The sequence below is a fragment of the Pan paniscus genome, chromosome 6 (assembly GCF_029289425.2).
Source record: "Pan paniscus chromosome 6, NHGRI_mPanPan1-v2.0_pri, whole genome shotgun sequence".
Taxonomy (NCBI): Eukaryota; Metazoa; Chordata; class Mammalia; order Primates; family Hominidae; genus Pan; species Pan paniscus.
Window position 1 is genome coordinate 99891987 of NC_073255.2, and position 22410 is coordinate 99914396.

The 22410-nt window shown below is 35.9% G+C and overlaps 1 protein-coding gene across 4 annotated transcripts in view; it reads right to left on the reverse strand.

Moving 5' to 3' along the window:
* CACNA2D1 (calcium voltage-gated channel auxiliary subunit alpha2delta 1) overlaps positions 1-22410 on the reverse strand; it is a 497098-nt gene that overhangs the window by 93455 nt on the left and 381233 nt on the right. For all 4 annotated transcript variants that reach the window (XM_008976325.4, XM_008976323.4, XM_008976324.4 and 1 more), the window contains exon 10: positions 19760-19859. In XM_008976325.4, coding sequence (XP_008974573.1) covers positions 19760-19859 — 100 coding nt within the window. The remainder of the gene's footprint in view (positions 1-19759; positions 19860-22410) is intronic.

The window sequence follows — 22410 nt, forward strand, 5'->3', positions numbered from 1 at the left end:
ACAGGAGAGAAATCAGGAGATTGGACTGTTTTGGATGAGAGAAAAATGTGTCAAAAGGAAGACACTGTGTGGAGACAGGGAAGATGGGGACTTAAAACTGCCCAGTAGGGCCGGGCACAGTGGTTCAGACCAGTAATCCCAGCATTTTGGGAGGCCAAGACGGGTGGATCACCTGAGGTCGGGAGTTTGAGACCAGCCTGACCAACATGGAGAAACCCCGTCTCTACTAAAAAATACAAAATTAGCCAGGTGTGGTGGTGCATGCTCGTAATGCCAGCTACTCATGAGGCTGAGGCAGGAGAATCACTTGAACCAGGGAGGCGGAGGTTGCAGTGAGCCAAGATCACGCCATTGCACTCCAGCCTGGGCAACAAGAGCGAAACTCCATCTCAGAAAAACACAACAAAACAAAACAAACAAAAAATGCCCGGTGAACTCATCCACATTATGTAGGCAGCCTTGGGTTGGGGGGTGGGGAGGGCAGAACGAATGGACAGCAGGAGCATCTGAATGCAGGCAAATCTGCAAAGTGCCTTGGCTGGATGCAGAGCTGGAAAACAGGGTGGCATCTGTAGGGTAGACTGGGGGTCAAGAAAAGTCTATTTTAAAGCTAGGGGTCACTCGAGCATAAGAAGACTGGTGTTAAAGAGAGAAGGAAGAAAAAGATGCAGGAAGTAGAAGAGAGGTAAAAAATAAAGTTCGTCGAAAGGTAGGGACAGATGGATCCAGGTGACACACAGAGGAATGGCCCTTTAGGAAAATGCACATCAACTTCATTATTCTAGGAAAGAAGAGTGGAAGCTGACCGAGCCAGGTGGTATGTGGATTTGGATGATGATAGTTACTGTCTGTGGCGTTTGTCTCCTTTAACAATAAGGCAAGATGATCAGGATAATGAGAGGAGAAGGAAGGCTTAGAGAAAAGAAAAAACAAGAGGTAAAATGTCCTGCACAGATAGTAAGTCCTTTTTCATGTTTATTTTGAACAAGACTTTCATGAATATCACCAGTGTGAGAATAAAGTTCCAGTATATTTATTTACTGTTTTCTATAAATTCAAATATTGAAAACTGAGTATCTTCAGGTCCAAATGACCAGTCCCACTGCCTCTTTTATCACTCTTCTATTCTTTGGTTATTGGATGCAAGCTTATTCTACATGTTCCATTTTCAAAAGAAATAAATGTTAGAATTCTCCTGTATTGGTAAGTAAAAATACAGTTTGCCAATACATTAATAGTAAAGTGACCTTAGAGAATTATTGGAAATGGTTACAGGAAATATTATTAACTGACTTATTTAAACCATGAATCACCATAAAGGTACAAGTTATGCAGAAATTGAGCACTGAATAATGTATTGCTCAGAGTCTCAGTTGGCCTTGACCTGCTTTTAACACAGAAAAGTGAAGCATCTCATTAAGTCACTTTAACACAAACTGATTAAATGTAAATTCATTCATTAAATACATATTCAGTAGTGTATAACAGAATTACTATAATTGCACTCATAGTAAAACTCACAAATAATGTACAGAAATGAATAACTTACAAAGTATAACTCCCTATAGCAAATCTTACTCTCCTAGGAAAGTGATGAGAAATTTGAAAGTTTACAATCAGATAAGACTATATTTCACAGATATCTTAGACTCATCAGCTTATATCGTATTATGTATGTTTTAAAAATAGGTTAATTTTCATGGGCTGAAGTGGCAGTCTTTGATAACACGTGCCTACATACTAATTTAAAACCACATATTAAAAACTTTAGAGCAAAAGTGTAATAGCAAATATATTACAGAACTTTGAAATGGTATATGGCGAGTGAAGAGAGATTGAAGGAGCTCTGATTTTTTCATCAATTAAGAAAATACTTCTTGTAAAAGTGTGTATTTAACATGACAGAGTCAGAAATCCAAACTAACATCACATTGATTCCTTTTCCAATCCCAGAAAATTCAACTAAGTAGGTCACTCATTAGAACTGCTGAGGACAATTTCTGTTAGCCTGTTTAGATAGGAAGGCACGTGTGTTAACATGGGCATCTGGGGTAAAAATCCTGGAGGGTTTGTATTTCTACTCCAGCATTGGGGCATTCTTTCCTTTGCCCTTCCACATCTCTTGTTCCTTCTGCCAAAAACACTTTTTCCCACTATATGTACTGTTCCTCTGCCTACAATACTTTTTCTCCCTTCTTCACTCAGTCCTCATGAAAGTTTTCATGACCTTCCCTGACTAGATTAAATCACCCAATACTAAGCTCTCTTAAATCTATCTCTTTTTTACAGAGCACCAGTTATAATCTCATATTTCTCTGTATCCTAGCTTAATAGACCCCTCTATTGGATTATTAGCCCACATGGCCAGAGAATATGTCCACACCACCACTGCATTTTCTGTACTTGGCATGTAATAAACATGCTATAAATATTTACTGAATAAATGAATAATGGATAAATGTTTAAACTCTTTGGATGTGAACTTTAAGAAAATTAGAAGCCAGTATAAAATGTTGATCAATAATCAAACTATGGAAATTAGAAGTCAGTGTAAAATGTTAATCAATAATCAAGCTATAGATTTATAAGTAGATGAATTGCATCTTAGCTCTGCAATATGTTGTTAAACTTGTACATTCAAAAGTACAAATACTCTGTCCAAATAGACATTAAAATACTCAAATAAAGATATACAGAACATCCAACATAGAGTCTGACATACAGTAGATGTTAAATGGCAACTCTATTGTTTTAAAAATTATTTTAGTAAAAAGGATTAGGATACTCAGTACTAAAATTAGAACAGATTCCTAATTCATAAGATTCAGATAAACTGCCTCAGCTGTATTGAGCTTGAAATAAAGTTCACTAACAGGATGATACAAGTGTCCCTCAAACATTAGTTTAGTGTTTGAAACAGTTTCTGATAAAACTATGATCAATGCATTTCAATACTTCCAAAGAAACTTCTTATTAAGTATCCCAGTCAAGTATACAAATTGAAAGATGCTTTCCAGTCAAAACAAAGTATCAGTATCTCGAATGAAATAACCCAAGCTTTTGGTTTTGTAAAGGCAGTCTCTATTTTTGCTCTAATTTCCTCTGCTGAATATGAAATCATTCCATAAAATATTTCTGAGAAGAGGGACTCTGCTTGTCATCACATTATGTCAGGATACAAACAATGAAATATTCCTGTTGCCTTAATACACGCTACAAGTCAAAGAAGCAGAAAGTTATGGGAAGTGCCCTTTGTCTGGAAATGGCAACTAGAACACATCTTCTTGGAGTACCAAGTCTTCCTTTGAATGGTTTAGTGCAGTCAAGTAGTTCTGCACTGGAAACATTAAGAATTAATGACAAAAGACATTCTTAAGGTCACATATTCTACTTGAAACTTCAGTGAAAGAGAAGTAGCTCATTTATTATTTGCCCACTCAACCTGTCTTTTAAAAATTATTTTTAGTTTTAAAAATGAGACAGAGTCTTACTATTTTGCCCAGACTGGTTTCGAATTCCTGGCCTCAAGTGATCCTCCCACCTTGGCCTCCCAAGCAGCTGGAATTACAGGCATGAGCCACTGTACCCAGCTCTCAACATGTCTATTAATTCGCATCCCTGCCCCTCAGAAAGACCGTTCTCCTATGTATGGATTCTAAATGTTTAAAGGCAGTCTTTCTTTAGGGTACTTTGTACATTGTTTAGTCCTAAAGCATTTTTAAGAAGCAAAAATAGGACACAACTATAGTTTTTGAAAAAATTGTTCAATATTTATTACTTAACATGTCTTAATGTTTTATTTTCTCTATTTCTGGCATGTAAAATAAATAATGGTGCAAAATTGTTGGCTCAAGCCATGTAATGATCAGCAAAAATAATCATTCAAATCCAGACCTGACTGCTTTGGAAAAGGATTTTTTAAATTAAAATAATATTAGTACACTTATTTACACAAGTTGACTATGATGGATAACATATACAACAAATTTATATTTTATAAGATTAAATAATTTAAATAAAAAACTTAATAGAATTTTGCATATTAGTAAGTACAAACACAAATTATGTTATCAGACACTATCCACATTTTGGCCACCAGATGGCGATGCAGGAAAATAAAAGGAAAATGACCAGAGGCTGTGCGCTCCAAAATTTTGGCTGTGCTTGTTTTATGTACTTATTCCTATTTTTAAAAAACTTTCAAAATTTATTTTGATTTTCATATTTTTCATAGTAGATTTGGACTATAAGAGATTATATGAAAATGATTATTCTAAAATCCGGATAAAATAGCTGATAACATTTATTCTTACAGATGTGGATAAATTCCCAGTTAAGAGTTATTTCTGGAAAACTGATGAGAAATAAGATTTATAAAGTGGCTGTTTAGAATTCAATGTCTGGGTGAAATGTTATAACTGCAGTCAGGACTTTGGTTCATTTGCTACTGTGACTTAGCTGCATTTTTGTATGTTTAGTATGTCTTTGAATTTCAGAAGTCAATAAATGAATAGAAAAGCCCAGATTAATAGAAAAAAAATGCTTTCTAGGTTATCTGTTACCAAATTACTTTCCAAAAATTTTGTGCCAATTTAAAGTATATGTGTGCTAGTTTCACTGCAGCCTCATAAACACTTCCCATTTTTTATTTGCTAAATTGTAAATAAAAATATTTCAATATTTTAACTATTTGAATTTGATTGCTAGCAAAATGACCCTTCTCATATATTAATTTTTGTGTAGTTCTGTTTTTCCAGATTGTTGCTTACTATTTAATCTAAACCTATGAGCCTATTCCTTTACTATTTCTTAAAAGAGGTTTGTACTTAGAAAATCAACCGTCTATCAGTCAGGAAATTATTCATCTGTAACCTTACTGATGTTTCATGGGTTTTGGTATATAGTCATGGTGGAATTTAGTTTCCCCAACACTATGAGGTGATAACAAAATTAGGCAATTTGTTTTTACAAATAGCGAAATTTCCCATTTATGATACATTCATTCATGATACATTCCTTATAACAAATTAAGATTTTGAATACATTTCTGTAATTTTTTAGTCCCTTGTCCCTCCGTTATTTCATGAGCTTGCTTTTTAATATGAATAATTTTAAAAAGTATTAGCTAACATGTATTGAGAATCACCTGCGTGCCAGGCTAAACACTTGATATCCATTAAGTTCTTTAACTTTCAACAAGCTACAGTTTTAGTTTTAATAGGCTTCCCATTATATAGTTGAGGAAATGAGATGTATAATGTTAAACAAAGTGTTCAGAGTCAAACAGCAACCAAGATTCAGAGCTCAACCCCAAGCGCAAATTCCCTGACGCACTTTTCTCTAAGGTCTTTAATCATTTTCAATTACAGTTTAATAACAGAGGAGAAAGCTACTACATCCCGTCATGTGATATTCTTCACAACTGTCTTCCTACTGCAGTAACTTTAGAAATTTTTGTCAAATTAAAATTGCTTTCATGAGTAAATTAGAAAAACTGCCATCTTCACATGGGTATCCTTTTCATTCCAGGAAAAATTATTCATTAATTCCAAATATCAAATCTTTTAAATATATCTCTCACACTCTTTTCTCTATCTTTAATATAGGTCCTAAATATATTACTAAAAGTACTGCTAGTTAATTCATGACTTTTGCTAATGTTGTGAATGTGATTTTAATTTCTGTTGTTAATCCCTGTCCAGGGAAAACTAGAAGGTATGGTCACCCTCTCACAGTCAGAGACATAAATATCTTCACTAATGACACTCATAGAGTTGGCCACTCCACTCTTCAAGTTGACGGTGCTGCTCCCAACAGTGGCTGCTGGTTTGCGGTTTCCTTGGTCCATTGTATAAAAAAAGAAACATACGGAGAATGAATTATCTCTTCTTTAATCAATTTAGGAAAACCAAGTCTAGTCCAGGCTTTGCCTCTAATAAGCATTACAGCCAAAACTGATTCAATTATCTCCCCTAAGCTGCAGATTGCTCCTTTCTGAAATAAAGGGTTTTTCTAGATTAGGTGGAAAGCCCTTCAAATTCTAAAATTATATAATTTACATCAGCTAGTTTAACAATCAGGACAAAAATATAAATATGGAATAAATTCTGTATATGTCTAAAAAATGGCACCAGTAGATAAAATGGAATACAATTCCCTATTATAATTATAAAGACATGAATTGTGTTTGCCTATAAATGTAAATCATCATTCATCAAACATTTCAATAAATATTTTCATTTTTAAACAAATATGCCAAACAACTCAAATCATGATGTAACCTATATTTAGTCTGTTTACCTTGTTGAAATCTTGGATGGATTTCTGAATAAGTCCCAATTACCATTTTTAATATATTCTTTTTATATTTTGATAGAGAAAATTTTATAATTCTCTAATCATATTCATTTAAAAACATTTGAAGCCATTGAAAGTATGCTGTTCCTTTACTTGAAATGTAAACTGAATTTAGGATCCCCCTGCATCTCCACCTGACATTTCTGTCTTCTCAACCATCTTTTAACCAACCACTGTGCACTCCTGAGTCCACAGCACTTTTCCAACTGGAAAAACGGGCAGCTTTCTTCCCCACTCCATCATTCTCCAGGTACAATAATCTTATCAGTATTATTTCCATTACAAATGTTTTTTGCATAGCCCTCTAGAAATTTGAATGCCAGCTCCTGAAGACAAAACCTTAATGAAATGATGAAACAATCACATACTCTCTGATCTGGTCCCCTTTACCAACACTGTGAAGCAGACATGACCAATATGTACAATATTTTCATGATACCTGAAGCTGAGTACTTGGAAAATTCCCTAGTTGAAAAATAAAATAAAATAAAACAGATGGCTCAGTTTGCTTGAAGAACACAATAAGAATGGCATACGTAACTAATGTGTTTGTAGAGCAGAGATACCACAATACTGATCATATGAGTGAGGATGACTGGCCACATAAGAACACAAAGTTAACTTATCACTGATTGAAACTGTTTATAAAATTCTGACATCCATCTAGTACATTTTTGGTTCAGCACTGTTCTGATTGACAAAAGGTAGAGTCAATTCAAGAACCACCACTACGTGCCTTGAACTATTCTATGTACAGTAACATTAGTACAAAAAAGACTCTCTCTATACTCAAAGAAGCGTACATTCTTGGAGAGGAGGGAATACAGAGATATAGAAAATAACAAACATATGTAAAATATCAGGTGAAGAGAAATGATAGAAAAAATGAAGTGACGTGAAATATTAAATAAACGAAGTGGTTGAATAACTAAAATTGGAATGCTGTCTGAGAGACAGTAGTCAGGGAAGGCCTCTCTATCAGGCAGTATTTGAGCAAAGACCTGAGCTGGGGGAAGATCTGGGGGATGATCAGGCAGCTATCTAGGCCTGGAAGCATCCAGATTCATGTAATGGTAAGCAGAAGTAATTTCTCATCTGTATACATCTATAAGACATTCACTAGACAGAAAGGATACATCTGCCTTTTAAGAAAGTTTATTCACATCACCAATGAATTCTTTTAAACATTAAATTGTATCTGGGATGCAGAAACAGCTGATGACAGTTATCAACTAGGGTTGAAGGAATTATATTCAATTTAACTCAGTTCCACTGAGACAAATTATATACATCTGGAAAACTTAGAGCATGATTATGATATAAATCAATGACAAAAAGATAGGTAAAGAAGATACCTATCAAACTACATAGCAGGAGAGATTTCATAACATTTTAAAATATATTTTAAAGTGTGCAATAAACATGGATTACTGAACAAAACATTACAAAGGTGAATTAGTTGTAGAAAAAAGTAATTGCCAATATTTTTATTTGAAGTTTATAAGATAACTTATACAAATTGTCACTTTATGAAAAATCTCTTATACATTAACATAAGGTAAAAATATTTTCATGTCTTAGCATATTAGTTTTCAAGCTATAATATATACATCAAAATTCTCAAAATGCTTTTTTTATTCCTCTAGGAATTTGATGAAATAGATTTTTATTCAACAAGATTGCAGTGTATGCATTTTACTAAAAAGTTCTCATAGTGTCAATTTACATTTGAATTTCTTTTGAATTTTAAGCCTACTAAATAATTAAGAACAAATATGATAGTTTAATTTAATTTAAAGAACTCTGCACAATTCTCCTACATCTATTGCTCAGGCCAGCCCAAGTCACTCTCTTTACCTACACTCAAAATTAAATGAAACTATAATTTAAAAAATTTCATCTAATAAGTACTGACATACATGACATCTTTTCCTAGTCCTTCAAGCCCCATCAAATAGGTCAATAACTTTTATAATTTTAAAACCAATAGTTCAGTTTAGAATAAAAGTATTCCCTTTGCCTCACCCTGAATATTACTTTGCTATTTCCTTTTTACATATATGACGAATTTCTAAGTGCCAAAAACTTAGTGTGCCACGTAATGAATGGGAAAAAAAATACTTATCATACTTGTCAACACCTTCTTATAAACTCTCTTTATATTTCCAAAGCAATTAAGTTATCTTCTGGCAACTCATAAAAAAGAAAAGAAAAGAAAAGAAAAATCCTAAATAACCTTGGCAGCTTTGCCCTGCTATTACAACAACTAAATTTGTCTTTTCCTTTGATCTTTTCTTACTGTCCATAATTTCTTTATGTCTTTTAAATGAAAATACTTTTATAAAGGTCCCATCTTTACCTAAAAAAAAGTGCATAAGAAGATAGAATTCTTCTTCTTTTAACAAATTCTCTTAATTCCATTTCTTCCTGTTTTAAGATCTCCCCCCATCCCCAAAGAAACAAATGTCTACAAAATAAAAATATTCAAACATCCATAGTATTAAGAATTCTATAAATTACCAAGCTCTTAAAATCTGAGTCAGTGAAAAACATGATTATTTACAACAAGCCCCAGTTAATCATCTGCTGAACTTGCTAAAGGTACCTCTTTAGTATACTGATTTCCTCTTCTATAATGACGCGAAGCCCGCCAGTTGTACACACAGTTAACAGTAATGCGATAAAAACCCCTGCACAGGAATCACCCGGGGGACTTTCCAAATGCAGATGTTCTCCTTAGCTCTGGAGTACAGCTTGAGATGCTGCATTTGTACCAATTGCTTAACAGAGCTCCCAGGCAAGGCTCAGACTGCTTGGCTACAGGCCCCACTTCGATGGCAAGAGAATAAACTGCAGTCTTCTTGTTGACATAAATGAGCAATAGATCAACATAAAGTTTTCCTGAACTCTAGATGGATGGCTTTTGATAAGACAAGAAATTACTCTCTTAGATTTGTCACAAAACTATATTGGCATGGCAAATATCTTTTATTTTATTTGAGCTCTGGCAAAAAGAGGGTCTGTTTTCTAAGAAACTTTTAGCACTGGGGGATAGAAATTGCTTTTAAGTTCAAATTGTGCAGCAATTTACAATTGTACTCATTTTCATAGGCTGAGTAGCGAAGTTCCTTATCTAAAAAAGCCAACAAAACATGTCCTTGTCTAGGAATACATTAGGCATATTTTAGAAGGAAATCTGAAATTTAAAGCACATAGGAAATGGAACAATTGAAATCATCTCTTACTTGCCTACACAGTGCAACTCCATATTTAAACAACCCCCTGCTCTGATATTAGTTGGTGCTAAACAATCAAGTCAGGAACTGAAATGTCTGAGATTTTATAGCAGTTGTAAGCTAACAAGTAAGCCTCCTACGGTGTCATAGATAAAAGGCAGAAAAAATACAAGCCCTCTGAGTCAGAGACAAAGAGTTTATTACTCACAGCAACAGAGGAGCAGAGTAACATCTTTGTTTGCATAAGCTGCCCAAACATCAATTACCACAGGATGACAGGAGGACAGCCAGGGGTCACCTGCATAGGTAGTGAGATGGGTTTCCAGCCAGGAGTCCCAAGATGAGGAAGTCCCTGATCTTACACAGGGGCTTCTGATGGCCCACACTCATCCTCCCCTCCAGAGAGACACAATAGTTTAATTACTCTGCAATGAAAATCTCTTCGGGAGAAGGAGAAATCTCTTTACTATCCTGGAATGCAAATAAATCTGAATAAATTGGCTGTTAATGCTTAGACTTAAATGTGAAAGATTCATAAAGAAATGTCTCCCAACAGTTGGTGGAAAAATGTTGGAAGATGACACTAAATAACAATAATCATCATCATAATACATGATTACAATATATAAGCACTTTACATGTGACATTTCACTTGGTACTCAACATTTCAGCAAGTTAAATTATCCTGTCCATTTTTAAGATAAGGAAACTGACAGAAGCCCTAGGTTACTTGTGTAAGGTCATAAAACTAGTAGTTTCCAAAGCTGCACATTATTCCTATGCAATTCTACCAGTCCATCTAAGAGACAGGGTTGCCTGTGAAGAATGAGTCAAACCAGATGTGAGCTTACTAACACTGTCCATGCAGGGATAACGTGTTGGCAGGATCATTCCATCGTGTTGCTCTTTACTTGATATAAACCAACATATATTGGCTCCTTGAACTGCATACTGTGGAAAGCAAAGACTTTTACAATCTTTAGAATACCATATTCAGAATTATTGTTTGTTTATATAGACAAATAATAAGCACAGACCTGTCTCACACAGAGGTCTGGACCCAGGAAATCTGCAGGCTTTTATAGCAGTTGCATTTAGGGAAAAGCTTCCAGCTGGGAAAGGGCTCACCTTCCTTTCCAGCCTCCTGTTTAGCTATGGTTCTTCACTTTTGACTTTGTACTTACATTTATAAACTGTCACTTCTAGGACTGCTGCTTAGCGACTACAATCTGGACAAAAGGTACAACTAACTTTTTAAAAAGTTATCTCCTACAAGCAAGAGCAAAGATATAAGGAATTATATTTTGATTATTTTTTTTCTGGTAAAAAATCAAAGACAGTATTTTATAATGACTGAATTGGAAAAGCTTCCACGAGGAAAACTGACTCAAAGATCCTTAACATAATCATAACATGTGCATCTAATTCTTTAGTAAGAAATGTGTGGTTTTATTAAAAGACATGAAGATCTTCTTTGGTTGTTAACTTTTAGCATATTGTCTGCAATCCATATACATTTTCCCATCATCCTCCACTGGCTTGCAGTATTTTACTCCTAAAATGTCAAACTCCCTCACATTCATAAACAAATTCAAATCCCTGTGTCAACACTTGAAATTCTGCCTGCAAATCAGAACACGCTGTGATTGAATTGCTGCTCCTATCATCTACCACTGACTCCTATCAAAGCATATAACTGGATTAGTGGGAAAACAGCTACATTATGCTTGCATTTCAGCTTTGCTAACAGCAGGCTTCCTTTCTGCAACAAAGAACAACCCTGGAGATAGTAGAAACACTCACAAATGATGCAGCATTAGTTCTGACATCTTATACATGATTTAAGCATGAAAAATTACTGTTATTTTTAAAAAGAATGAAAGGAACTTAGACAAATAACCCTAAAAATGAGAGGCTACTTGATTTTTCTGTTTGGTGGCTTCTGGGCAACTTTGGGAAAGTGTTAATATAGATTGCATCCTGAGTCTTTGGATGACCCACATTCTTTTGGGTATGAAGATAAAGAGAAATGCATGAGGTCTCTAAGGAAAAATTACCGTCAAAGTTAACTACAGAACCACTCCCTCCTTCCTCAGTGACTTATTACTATGGATTCCTGAAGTTACAAAAGCTAAAGGTATATCGTTGCTTTCCTGGACTTTCAAACAGCTTTAGAGAGAAAATAAAATACACATGCACACATGCACGCACACATACAATTTGACATTATAAATATATTTTGAAGGTTTTTTCCTGAGAATTTCCATATCAGTAAATTGTTAAATCTGTATTTAATGAGAAGGGCCTATATGTTAAAGACAAAAATGTAATTTTACTTTTTTCTTACCAGAATGTTGCATAAGAATCAATTCTTTACATGTATCAATTTCAGACAGTATATATATTCAAAATAAAGCAGAGTAACTCATAAGACTGAAAAATTTCTTTAAAATTATGAATTTAACGTGGTTGACACTAAAGATTATATATAATGTGGTTGACACTAAAGATTATAAATGCAAATAAGAATATATGAAGTTTGATAAGAGCAAAAGATACACGGTAAAGAAAGTAAATAAATATTCCTGAAGATGTAGCCTCATAACTTTTTGGTTAAATCTAGAATCATGAATGAAGATGGCTACGCTCCAGTTCTTTCTCTTTTCTTGGAAAAATTGCTAAGACTTTTTCTACTGTTTTCTTATCCGCAATATTAAGAATGGTAGTATTATCAACCTCACAGGGTTGCTGTAAAGACTAAACAAATTACTATGAAAAACACTTAGAACGGTTTCTGCCACATGAACATTGCTTTAAAAAAATTAAATGGCCTGTAATCCCAGCACTTTCGGAGGCAGAGGCGGGCGGATCACAAGGCCAGGAGATTGAGACCATCCTGGCTAACAGGGTGAAACCCCGTCTCTACTAAAAATACAAAAAAGTAGCCAGGCGTGGTGGCGGGCGCCTGTATTCCCAGCTACTCAGGAGGCTGAGGCAGGAGAATGGCGTGAACCTGGGAGGCGGAGCTTGCAGTGAGCCGAGATGGCGCCACTGCACTCCAGCCTGGGTGACAGAGCGAGACTCCGTCTCAAAAAAAAAAAAAAAAAAAAAAAAAAAAAAAAAAAAAATTAAATAATTACCTATCAATTATGATTAAATAGAAGGTTAATGCACAAATAAGAAAAATAATGAACACGTGTTTACTTTGGATTTTATTTGTACTGATTTTCTGAGGAGCAAATCTATGTCTCAATATAATCACTTAAAATTAGTGAGTTTTCAATCATAAAAATGTATTAATGATTATTTTGAAATAATAAAATTAAACAAGTGTACAGTTAACAAAACTTCAGAGTGTAGTTGGCAAAAAAATATTTTATAGTAAATAAGAGCCATAAACAAGTAAATAAGTAACCAAAACTAATTAAGCCTAAGGAGGAACTAGGAGCTGGGACCAGTAATACCAGGAGCCGAAACCAGTAATACGTATCTCCAGAAGCAGAGTGGAAAGTCACTATGACCTCATCTTTCAAATGTCTTCCTGATTATTTATCTTTTAAGTTCCATGAATTGTGCGTGTTTCAATATTACTTTTCTGCCCTATTTATGACATATTAATGGAGGTATTTTAATAACTTTTAACTTGAGGTACTGAGGTGCATACTTCCAGGTGAAATGTATTCCCAGTTTTTCCTACGAGTAATATATTCTGTTTTCCCATATGCTTTTAGCTCACACATTCAAACCACACCAAATGAGTACACCCAGCTTAGGATTTACAAAGAGCTGTCAGTGCATCAGTAAAGTCTGTATTAACCTGGTTCACAGAAACCACAAGAAGATATCCTGCAATTGTGTTTCTTAAGAAATTAGTTAACAATTTTCTTCAAATAAATACGCGTTTAACAACATATTTTTTTTAGGAAAATCAATGCCCTTTAAAACTGGCAGGCTTTAAGAATCCCAATGCCCATTCTAAGTTCTTTAGGAAATAAATGTTAGTTGCTGACTAAATGTTGACAGTATAAAATTCATTCAAAGCTTGCTTAATCAGAAAACATTTTAAAGCATTTTATTGATAGCATTATTCAGTTTCTAATCAAGCTAGATGATATTGATGCCCTATCCATTTTTCCATTCATGTCAACCCAACTTTTAACTGCCTGAGATTGCAGGGAACCCTCTGCTGTTGCACATGGTGGTCTGGGAATGCCAGAGAATTAACATTACTTGGGAATAGTCATCAACTTTATATACTCCAGCACATTTTTCCCCTTGGAAGGGATAACTCTAATTCATGAAATCTATACTTATTCCCAGAGAAATAAGCTGCACTCACTCACAGTGGAAACTTGTTTGAAGATGAATCATTTATTAATTCTCTGCCTTGTTTTAATTCCCACATTTCTCTAAGTCTTTTCTAGAGTTACTTTCCAAATAAACCATTTAAGCTTGAATCCTTGTCTCAGTGACTATTCTGGGGAAAATCAATCTAAGCAGATACCACCAGTGTTCTTAGTAAGCAGACCTTCAGAATGGGATTCCAGAACTGAATCATTTCCTAAATTACATATGGCAACAAAGACCCTATTGGTACCTGGGGGCATAGTCATCACTGGAGTCAAAAAACTCCTCAGATGCTATGGCAACGCAATTGCTAAGATTTTCATCTGCAGTGATCAGAATAAAATACTGATTAATGGGGATGCACCTAGCGTTTGAGAGACATGGGGACAACAGTAATCATAAAACTATGAGTTGGCTGGTTGTTGAATTTCACTGAAGAAAACGATAGCCTTATGTCAGCCAACTATCAACTAAGGCCAAAGTAAGAAAGCCAGAAAACCTGTGTGGCAACTAATTAAAAGATTCTCATTTCCCATTTTGGGAAGGTCAGCATGTGCTAGAAATTTGGCTCAGAATTTTCTTTTGAGAATCTCAGAATTATAAAGTACGCTGCATTCACAAACTTGGCAGCTTTCTATGCAAAAGTCAGAACATCAACAGGCAAGGAGAAGCACCCTTTGTACTAGGATGAGGACATCTAAGTGGACTTCAGAATATAAAATTCTGGATTCCCCTATACCCTCTGGACAGGCAAAAGTAACCTGCGACCCTTAGTTAGAGGGCAGTAGCTTCTGCGTTCCTAGAGACCATAAAAGATGATGCATACTTTCCTCATGATCTGATCCTATCTCATCTAATGGCTTTAGACAACAAAAAGGCCAAGTACCATTTGACCCAGCCATCCCATTACTGGGTATATACCCAAAGGAATATAAATCATGCTGCTATAAAGACACATGCACATGTATGTTTACTACGGCACTACTCACAATAGCAAAGACTTGGAACCAACCCAAATGTCCAACAATGATAGACTGGATTAAGAAAATGTGGCACATATACACCATGGAATACTATGCAGCCATAAAAAATGATGAGTTCATGTCCTTTGTAGGGACATGGATGAAGATGGAAACCATCATTCTCAACAAACTATCGCAAGGACAAAAAACCAAACACCACATGTTCTCACTCATAGGTGGGAATTGAACAATGAGAACATTTGGACACAGGAAGAGGAACATCACACACCAGGTCCTGTTGTAGGGTGGGGGGAGGGGGGAGGGATAGCTTTAGGAGATACATCTAATGCTAAATGACGAGTTAATGGGTGCAGCACACCAACATGGCACATGTATACATATGTAACAAACCTGCACATTGTGCCCATGTACCCTAGAAGTATAATATATATATATATATATATATATATAATTTAAAAAAAGGAAAGAATCCCAAAAGGTTACATGACAATAAACCTACTCAAAAGTTAAAAAAAAAAAAAAAAAAAAAAGGCCAAGTATCAACACGGCCCACCTTGAAAAGTACAGTCTCTACTCCAAGAAAACAAAAAAAAGAGGATATTTAACAAAAGAGTTGCAGGATCTGCCTAATATGAACCAGAAGATACTGAGATAATATGCCAGGGAATGGATGTTTAGGGATATTGAGGCAAAATATAACTACGTTATATGTTGTGGAAAATAAGTAACCTACAATTAGAAAACTCATGGACTCCTATACAGTTATAAATGGCATGGCTGGTTGTCCAAAGTCCTAAAAGGATCAAGATTAGAAGATGTTCCTCATACATAGTTTTGGAGAAGCAACATGAGGATGGACCTATGGAAGTAGGCATGAAGCATAAAGATGTCTTTGTTTTGCATCAATGTTTGCTAGAGAACATTCGTCACAGAAAAGGCACTAAACAATTGGGTAGATAAGATGATCTGTCCACTGGAGATCATCCAGCTCTGTATGTGTCAACTGTACTGCTTGCAAAATAGGCCCATGAATGGAGGAGCTTGATAGTAGAGAGAGAGGATACACATGGGCCTAAAAGCTCCTCCCATTTGATGCAACTACTGCCACTGGTAAATAACCAACCCACGGGAATAGTGTGATGCTGAGTCCTCATTATAGTACCATTTCTCAAAGAAAGCAACCAGCAACTCGATGTAAAAAATTATTATATTGCATTTTACCCCCTTGGAGAAGGGGTCAAATTTGTTTTTCCTATTATGGATACAAATTCCAGTTATGGGTTCCCCTTTCTTGTTCACAGATGAGCTGTCATCAAGTATCACTAATCCTCAGGTTCACAAATACTGACTGATTTATCGTGGGATACTGAATAACATCTCAAACTAAGCAACACATGTTATAGTAAAGGGAGTCCAATAATAAGCACATGACCACAGGACTCACAGGGTCTACCATATGTTGCATCACTAGAGGCTGCCAGCCTGATAACATTGGGACAGTCTCCTCTAAAGTTACAACTAAGGCTCCAGCTTACAGATGAAAATCTGATTTGGGGATGTTGTCTTCAAGATGCGATATGTATTTTGAACCATGGTGCTATGTGCTGAAGCCAGCTTGTAACTGCTAATAATAATTTTTTTAAAATGGTTGAAATTTTCACGAAACTTAAAAGTCAGTTAACCTCACATTGGTAGCTTAAAATTGGTCATAGTGGGAATATTTGCATCATGAAAATTGGCAAATGCTACATATCAATTTTCTCCTCCACCCCTGGCTTTGCCCCTAAAAGGTAGAATGTATGAATATGAAAACCAAGGGGGTAAAGTAGGAAAGTCCCCTCTTACTATAATTAAAAGTGATCCACTTGGGAAAGGTGTACTTCTTGTCATTGAGACTTCAGGCTCCACTGAAATAAATGTTCTGCTTTCCAAGTGTGTATGTGTTGGGGGAAAGGGGCAGGTAATGCAGTGCTCCTATCGGGGTCACAGAAAGAATTTAACTAAACCTAAATCTATAGCTACTATCTGAATATGCTTCAATTCTCATGCCAGTAGACCTACAAGAAAAAAAAAAAATAAGTGATGCTACTGGCAGGGTTCCAGTTGACAACAGGAGTATCATGGGTATTGCTGCTACATAATAGTAAGAGGGAACTTGGGATTCGTTCAAGTATGTCTGTGGTTGGAGATAACTGTGAATGGACAACTGCAGAAACCACTGTTTGAATGGGCACAGAAACCATGGATTCATAGGCCCCAGGAGTAAGAGTCTGGTTCCTCCTATCAGGCAAGCCACCAGCACAGGAGTTGGCCAAGGCTGCAGGGAAATTAGGAAAGGTATTAGAGGAAAGAAAAGATGAGTATGAATTATGTCCTTGGTTCTAAATCTAGAAGCCCACCATCCTGATGTTCCATGTTTCTTTGTTTAAAGATTGTGACCAGTCTCCATCTTTAAGAATCATTGACTGGATAGACTGGATCCTGGGCCAGGCTTCTAACTACCAGCACCTACAACTTTTTGTTTCAGTACTCCCTCTTGTGGCCAGTCTGTTTTTCCCACACACAGGGAAGGCTGCTACCTAAAACCTCAGCTCCTTTGGATTTGGGGCAGGTTAACTCTGAAGTGAATATTACGTATGGCTTCCAGAATTCCTCAGAGAATTAAGTTCCTTTAAATTAAAGTAAGATTCTGTCATTGTTTCCTTCCATCCACTGCCTGACTTCTTTAAGTAGTAGTGTTTCCTGTGATCACCTCCCAAATACACTATTTATATTTGAATCTGCAAGTGAGATTCAGCTTCTCAAAGAAGTCAGAATAAGACATTCACCACATTGAATATCTGCTAGTTTTAAATAAATTTCACCTAGATATGTCAAATCTGCACTGGATTTAAGACTTTCTCTTTTGCTATGCCATAGATAGTATTTTTTAAGAACTATCCCAATGGTTTGTTATGAACTATATGTTTATATACAAATAAAGCCAAATAAGTATCTTTCCTGATGATCTTATTTGAGAGATCAAGTATTACATTCTACTTGTTTGCATTCTGTTGAAATACGTAGTGAGCTGACATACAGGGTCAGATAGATGGTAAAATCAGACTTAAATGAATCAGAGATCTTATGCAGTATTAAGTTTTAATAAACAATGTTGAGAATACAGACAAGCTAAAGGACTTCTGAAGGTTCAGATGAAGTAGATAGAGGCCTCACACGGAGGAGGGCTTCCCAGCTCCTCCTTCCTGTGCTGAACAAATTCTTCTTGCCCACATGAAGGGAAATCACAAAAAGAATTTCACAGGGCTCCTTGTAAATTATAAAATACTTACAGTTTATTCCCCAGAGAATTATATCACCTGTGAGAGTGTTTTGCCAGGAACCTTGCCTTATAGGTATCGTGTTTTACTATACCTACTCTTAGGCCGCGATACACCACTAAAAACATTTCAGGGATAAATTCTCTTCCTCCTAGTAAATATCAATAATCTAGTTACCTGGAGCTTCAGGTGAGAAGGGACTAAACAAAGTCTCCTGCCTTCTTTCTAGTCTCCCTTGGTGAGTAAATCAATTTCAGACCAGCTACTTTAACTTCTTCCTCCCAAGTCATTTCAGAGACAGATCCATTTTTCAATACAAAATAACCTCACCACAAATTCCTCCTCTTCACATCTCTATGAATATATTTACCTCAAGTGTAAATATATCTTCCAGAAAATGGCCGTGAAACATTTTGCCTAAATTCTATGAATTAAAATGAGACATGGTAACATTTGTTTGTCTTATTTCATTTGCTTCATAGTTCAGTACTTTCTAGCTATGAGTAAGAGGGTCTATGATGGTTCTGAGGAGACTTTAATAAGAGCACATTCAAATATCTATTGGTTTTTATGTTAACAAGAAAAACATACTATAAAAACATAATACATTATAGATATGTGTCCAAGATGAAATGAGGATGATAATGAATAGAAAACTGCCATATAATCATACTGCCCAGTTGCTATTTTCTAGGAGTTTCAACGGTGTCCGTGAGTAAAGGGGCTCATATTACTTATTTAAGCTCTTCTGAGTGAAGGAGAATATGTGGAATGCTTTTTATTTATAGTCATTACTTCAATTACTTTAACCAGGGATAAATTCTTAGAAACTCAAAAAGGATCCTGGCATAGAATTATAAGAAGATCCATGCGGCACTATTCACAATAGCAAAGACTTGGAACCAACCCAGATGTCCAACAATGATAGACTGGATTAAGAAAATGTGGCACATATACACCATGGAATACTATGCAGCCATAAAAAATGATGAGTTCATGTCCTTTGTAGGGACATGGATGAAGCTGGAAACCATCATTCTCAGCAAACTATCGCAAGGACAAAAAACCAAACACCACATGTTCCCACTCATAGATGGGAATTGAACAATGAGATCACATGGACACAGGAAGGGGAACATCACACACCAGGGCCTGTTGTGGGGTGGGGGGAGGGGGGAGGGATAGCATTAGGAGATATACCTAATGCTAAATGACAAGTTAATGGGTACAGCACACCAACATGGCACATGTATACATATGTAACAAACCTGCACGTTGTGCACATGTACCCTAAAACTTAAAGTATAATATATATATATATATATTATATAAATAAAACCTTAAAAAAAGAATTATAAGAAGATCAGTCACTAAAATAGGACAGGTCAGTAAGATAGTCTTGCAATATATCAAAAATGTCTCAGCCTCTATAAGATAAAAGTATAAAGTACCTAAAGTCAGGAGAAGATAGAAATTGCAAATTTAATTCAGGAAAATGCAGTCGTCTTATACTTACTGAAGCTACATTCACGAAATCATCATCTGAGAGGGTTTCTAACATTTCGGAGACAGATGTTCGGATCAGTTTAAGTGTCAATCCACTAACACTTCCACTCCTAGAAATAGACAAATGGGTCCATACATGTTACTCATCATGTATTAAATCAAGAACATCATAAGGAAAGATAATGTATGCACTGACCCTAGATCTTTTATATATTATTTAAATAATAATTTTGCCCTTGAAAATCAGTTTAAAAAGTTACATTTTTTGATAGAAGTGGAAATTATAAGAAATCCTGCCTTTTTTTCCTCCCAGTATCAGTATGTGTACATTTCTAACTGAAATTATCAAAATTACATGTTAAGTGACAATTTAAAAAAAATATGGATACTGATGGTATAGTCACTCATTCGGTTCTGTTAGCCAAGAAGGAAGAGAGGAGTAGAGAGATTAATAGACATAGTCATTGCTCCAGGGAGCCCATTGTTAAGTGGCTTTGTTTATAGATTGTTAAGCAAAACTACATGGGCCACAGGAAGGAATGCCTCCAATCAGCTGTGGGGTTTCGTGAAGTGTGTGCATGAAGCAGAAGTTTTCAGAGAAAATGGTGAAACATCCTTGAAAGTGCCTCAGCTGGGAGAGGATCAGAAAAAAATATCTATCGGGTACTATGCTTATTACCCGGGTGACAAAATAATCTGTACACCAAATGTCTGTGACATGTGGTTTACCTATATAACAAATGTGCACATGTACCCCTGAACCTAAATAAAAGTTTTTTTAAAAATGCAAAAAAAAAAAAAAACAATAATTATAAATCCACATAACAATTATGATAACAGATTTGCAAGAAAATGCCTTGTTCTGCATCCTAAAGTAAATATCCTCTAGAATTTATTCTTCATTTTTCTTTCCTCTACATATTCTACAATACTTGGTGACTTCACCTATGTGCAGGGCTGGCTCAACTCTAGGCGACTAACCCCCACTTCTACATCTCTAGCTCCCAACACTTTCCTGGTTTTATCCTTCGAGCTGCCTGCTGAACCACTACAACTGAATGTCCAAAATGACACATTACTTCCAAACATATTTTTCATTCCTATTTATGTTCTTGGTACCAAAGAGTCTATGTCTCAGCCATCCAATTTGTTCTTCCCTCTCAACCTTCCTGTGCATTCAGGCAAAATCCCTTATTCATTCCACTTAAGTGTTCCAAGGCTATGGTCCCCTCTCCATCCTCACTCCTCTCTGGCTCAGTCTTCATTATACGAAGATGCTGAGCTACAGTAATAGCCAGTCAACCCAGCAATTAGTCTCCTTCACATGCTAACAGGTGAAAGTTCTAGAAACACATCCTGACCTAATATTTTTAACAGCTCATAGATACCGACTAAATAGCCAGAAATCTCAATAGCCCTGTATTCCAATCCTTTCATTTTGGCATTTTCTCTCTCTCCTCCCTGTAACCACCCAACAGGTTCTTCCTGCCTGCTGCACTAACAAAGACCATGGCATTGCAGTAAAGAAAGAGTTTAATTGATGCCGGGCCAGTCATGCCAGACAGGAGACGGTGTTATTACTCAAATCAATCTCATCAAAGGCTCGGAGGGAGATTAGGGATTTTTCAAAGACAGTTTGATGGGCAGGGGGCTAGGATATGAGTGCTGCTAATTGGTTGAAGATGAAATCACAGGGGTGTGGAAAATGGCCCTCTTGTGCTGAGCCCACTTTTGGGTGGGGGGCACAGGATTGGTTGAGGCACAAGTCCCCGTGGGACCATCTGCTAGAAATGCAAAAGCCTGAAAAGATATCTCAAAAGCCCCATCTGAGGTTCTCGAATAGTGATGTTATTTACAGGAATAATAGGGGAAGTTGCAAATCTTGTGACCTCCAGAATAATGGCTAGTAATTATTTAACTACATCTACATCTTAGTAGAATTCAAGTTTCTCTTATCCTCTAATTTGGTAGCCTTTCATTAGTTTTATAAGGGCAGTTTCGTTTTAGGGAAGGGCTATTATCATTTAAACTATAAACTAAATTTCTCCCAAAGTTATCTTGGCCCACACCCAGGAATGAGCAGCCAATCAGCCTGTGAAGCTAGAAACAAGATAGAGGCAACCATGTCAGATTTGTCTCACTGTCAAAATTTTGCAAAGGCATTTTCAATCCTCTACCTCCTCCATAAATGTCCCCAGACTTACCTGTGCAGCTTCACTTCTGGCAATTCTTCCACCTGAAATTCCACTGTCTTTCCTCTCCCCTCCCATGCTTGCCTTTGAAAATATGAGCCATGAGGATTCAATCCCAATTTTATCTCCTTAATGCTTTCCTGATACATTAAATCAAGTTGCTATCTCTTATGTATTCCTTTAGTGCTATGTCATACTTTATATCTATTAATTTCTACAATTATTTTTGTTATTTGTTAAGGTCTAGTTTACCTAATACATTTGAATTATCTTTGAGATCAGGTACTATGTCTTTTTTTTTTTTTAATATACTTTAAGTTTTAGGGTACATGTGCACAACGTGCAGGTTGGTTACATACGTATACATGTGCCATGTTGGTGTGTTGCACCCAGTAACTTGTCATTTACATTAGGTATATCTCCTTTTTTTTTTTTTTTTTTTTTTTTTTTTTGAGACAAGCTCTTGCTC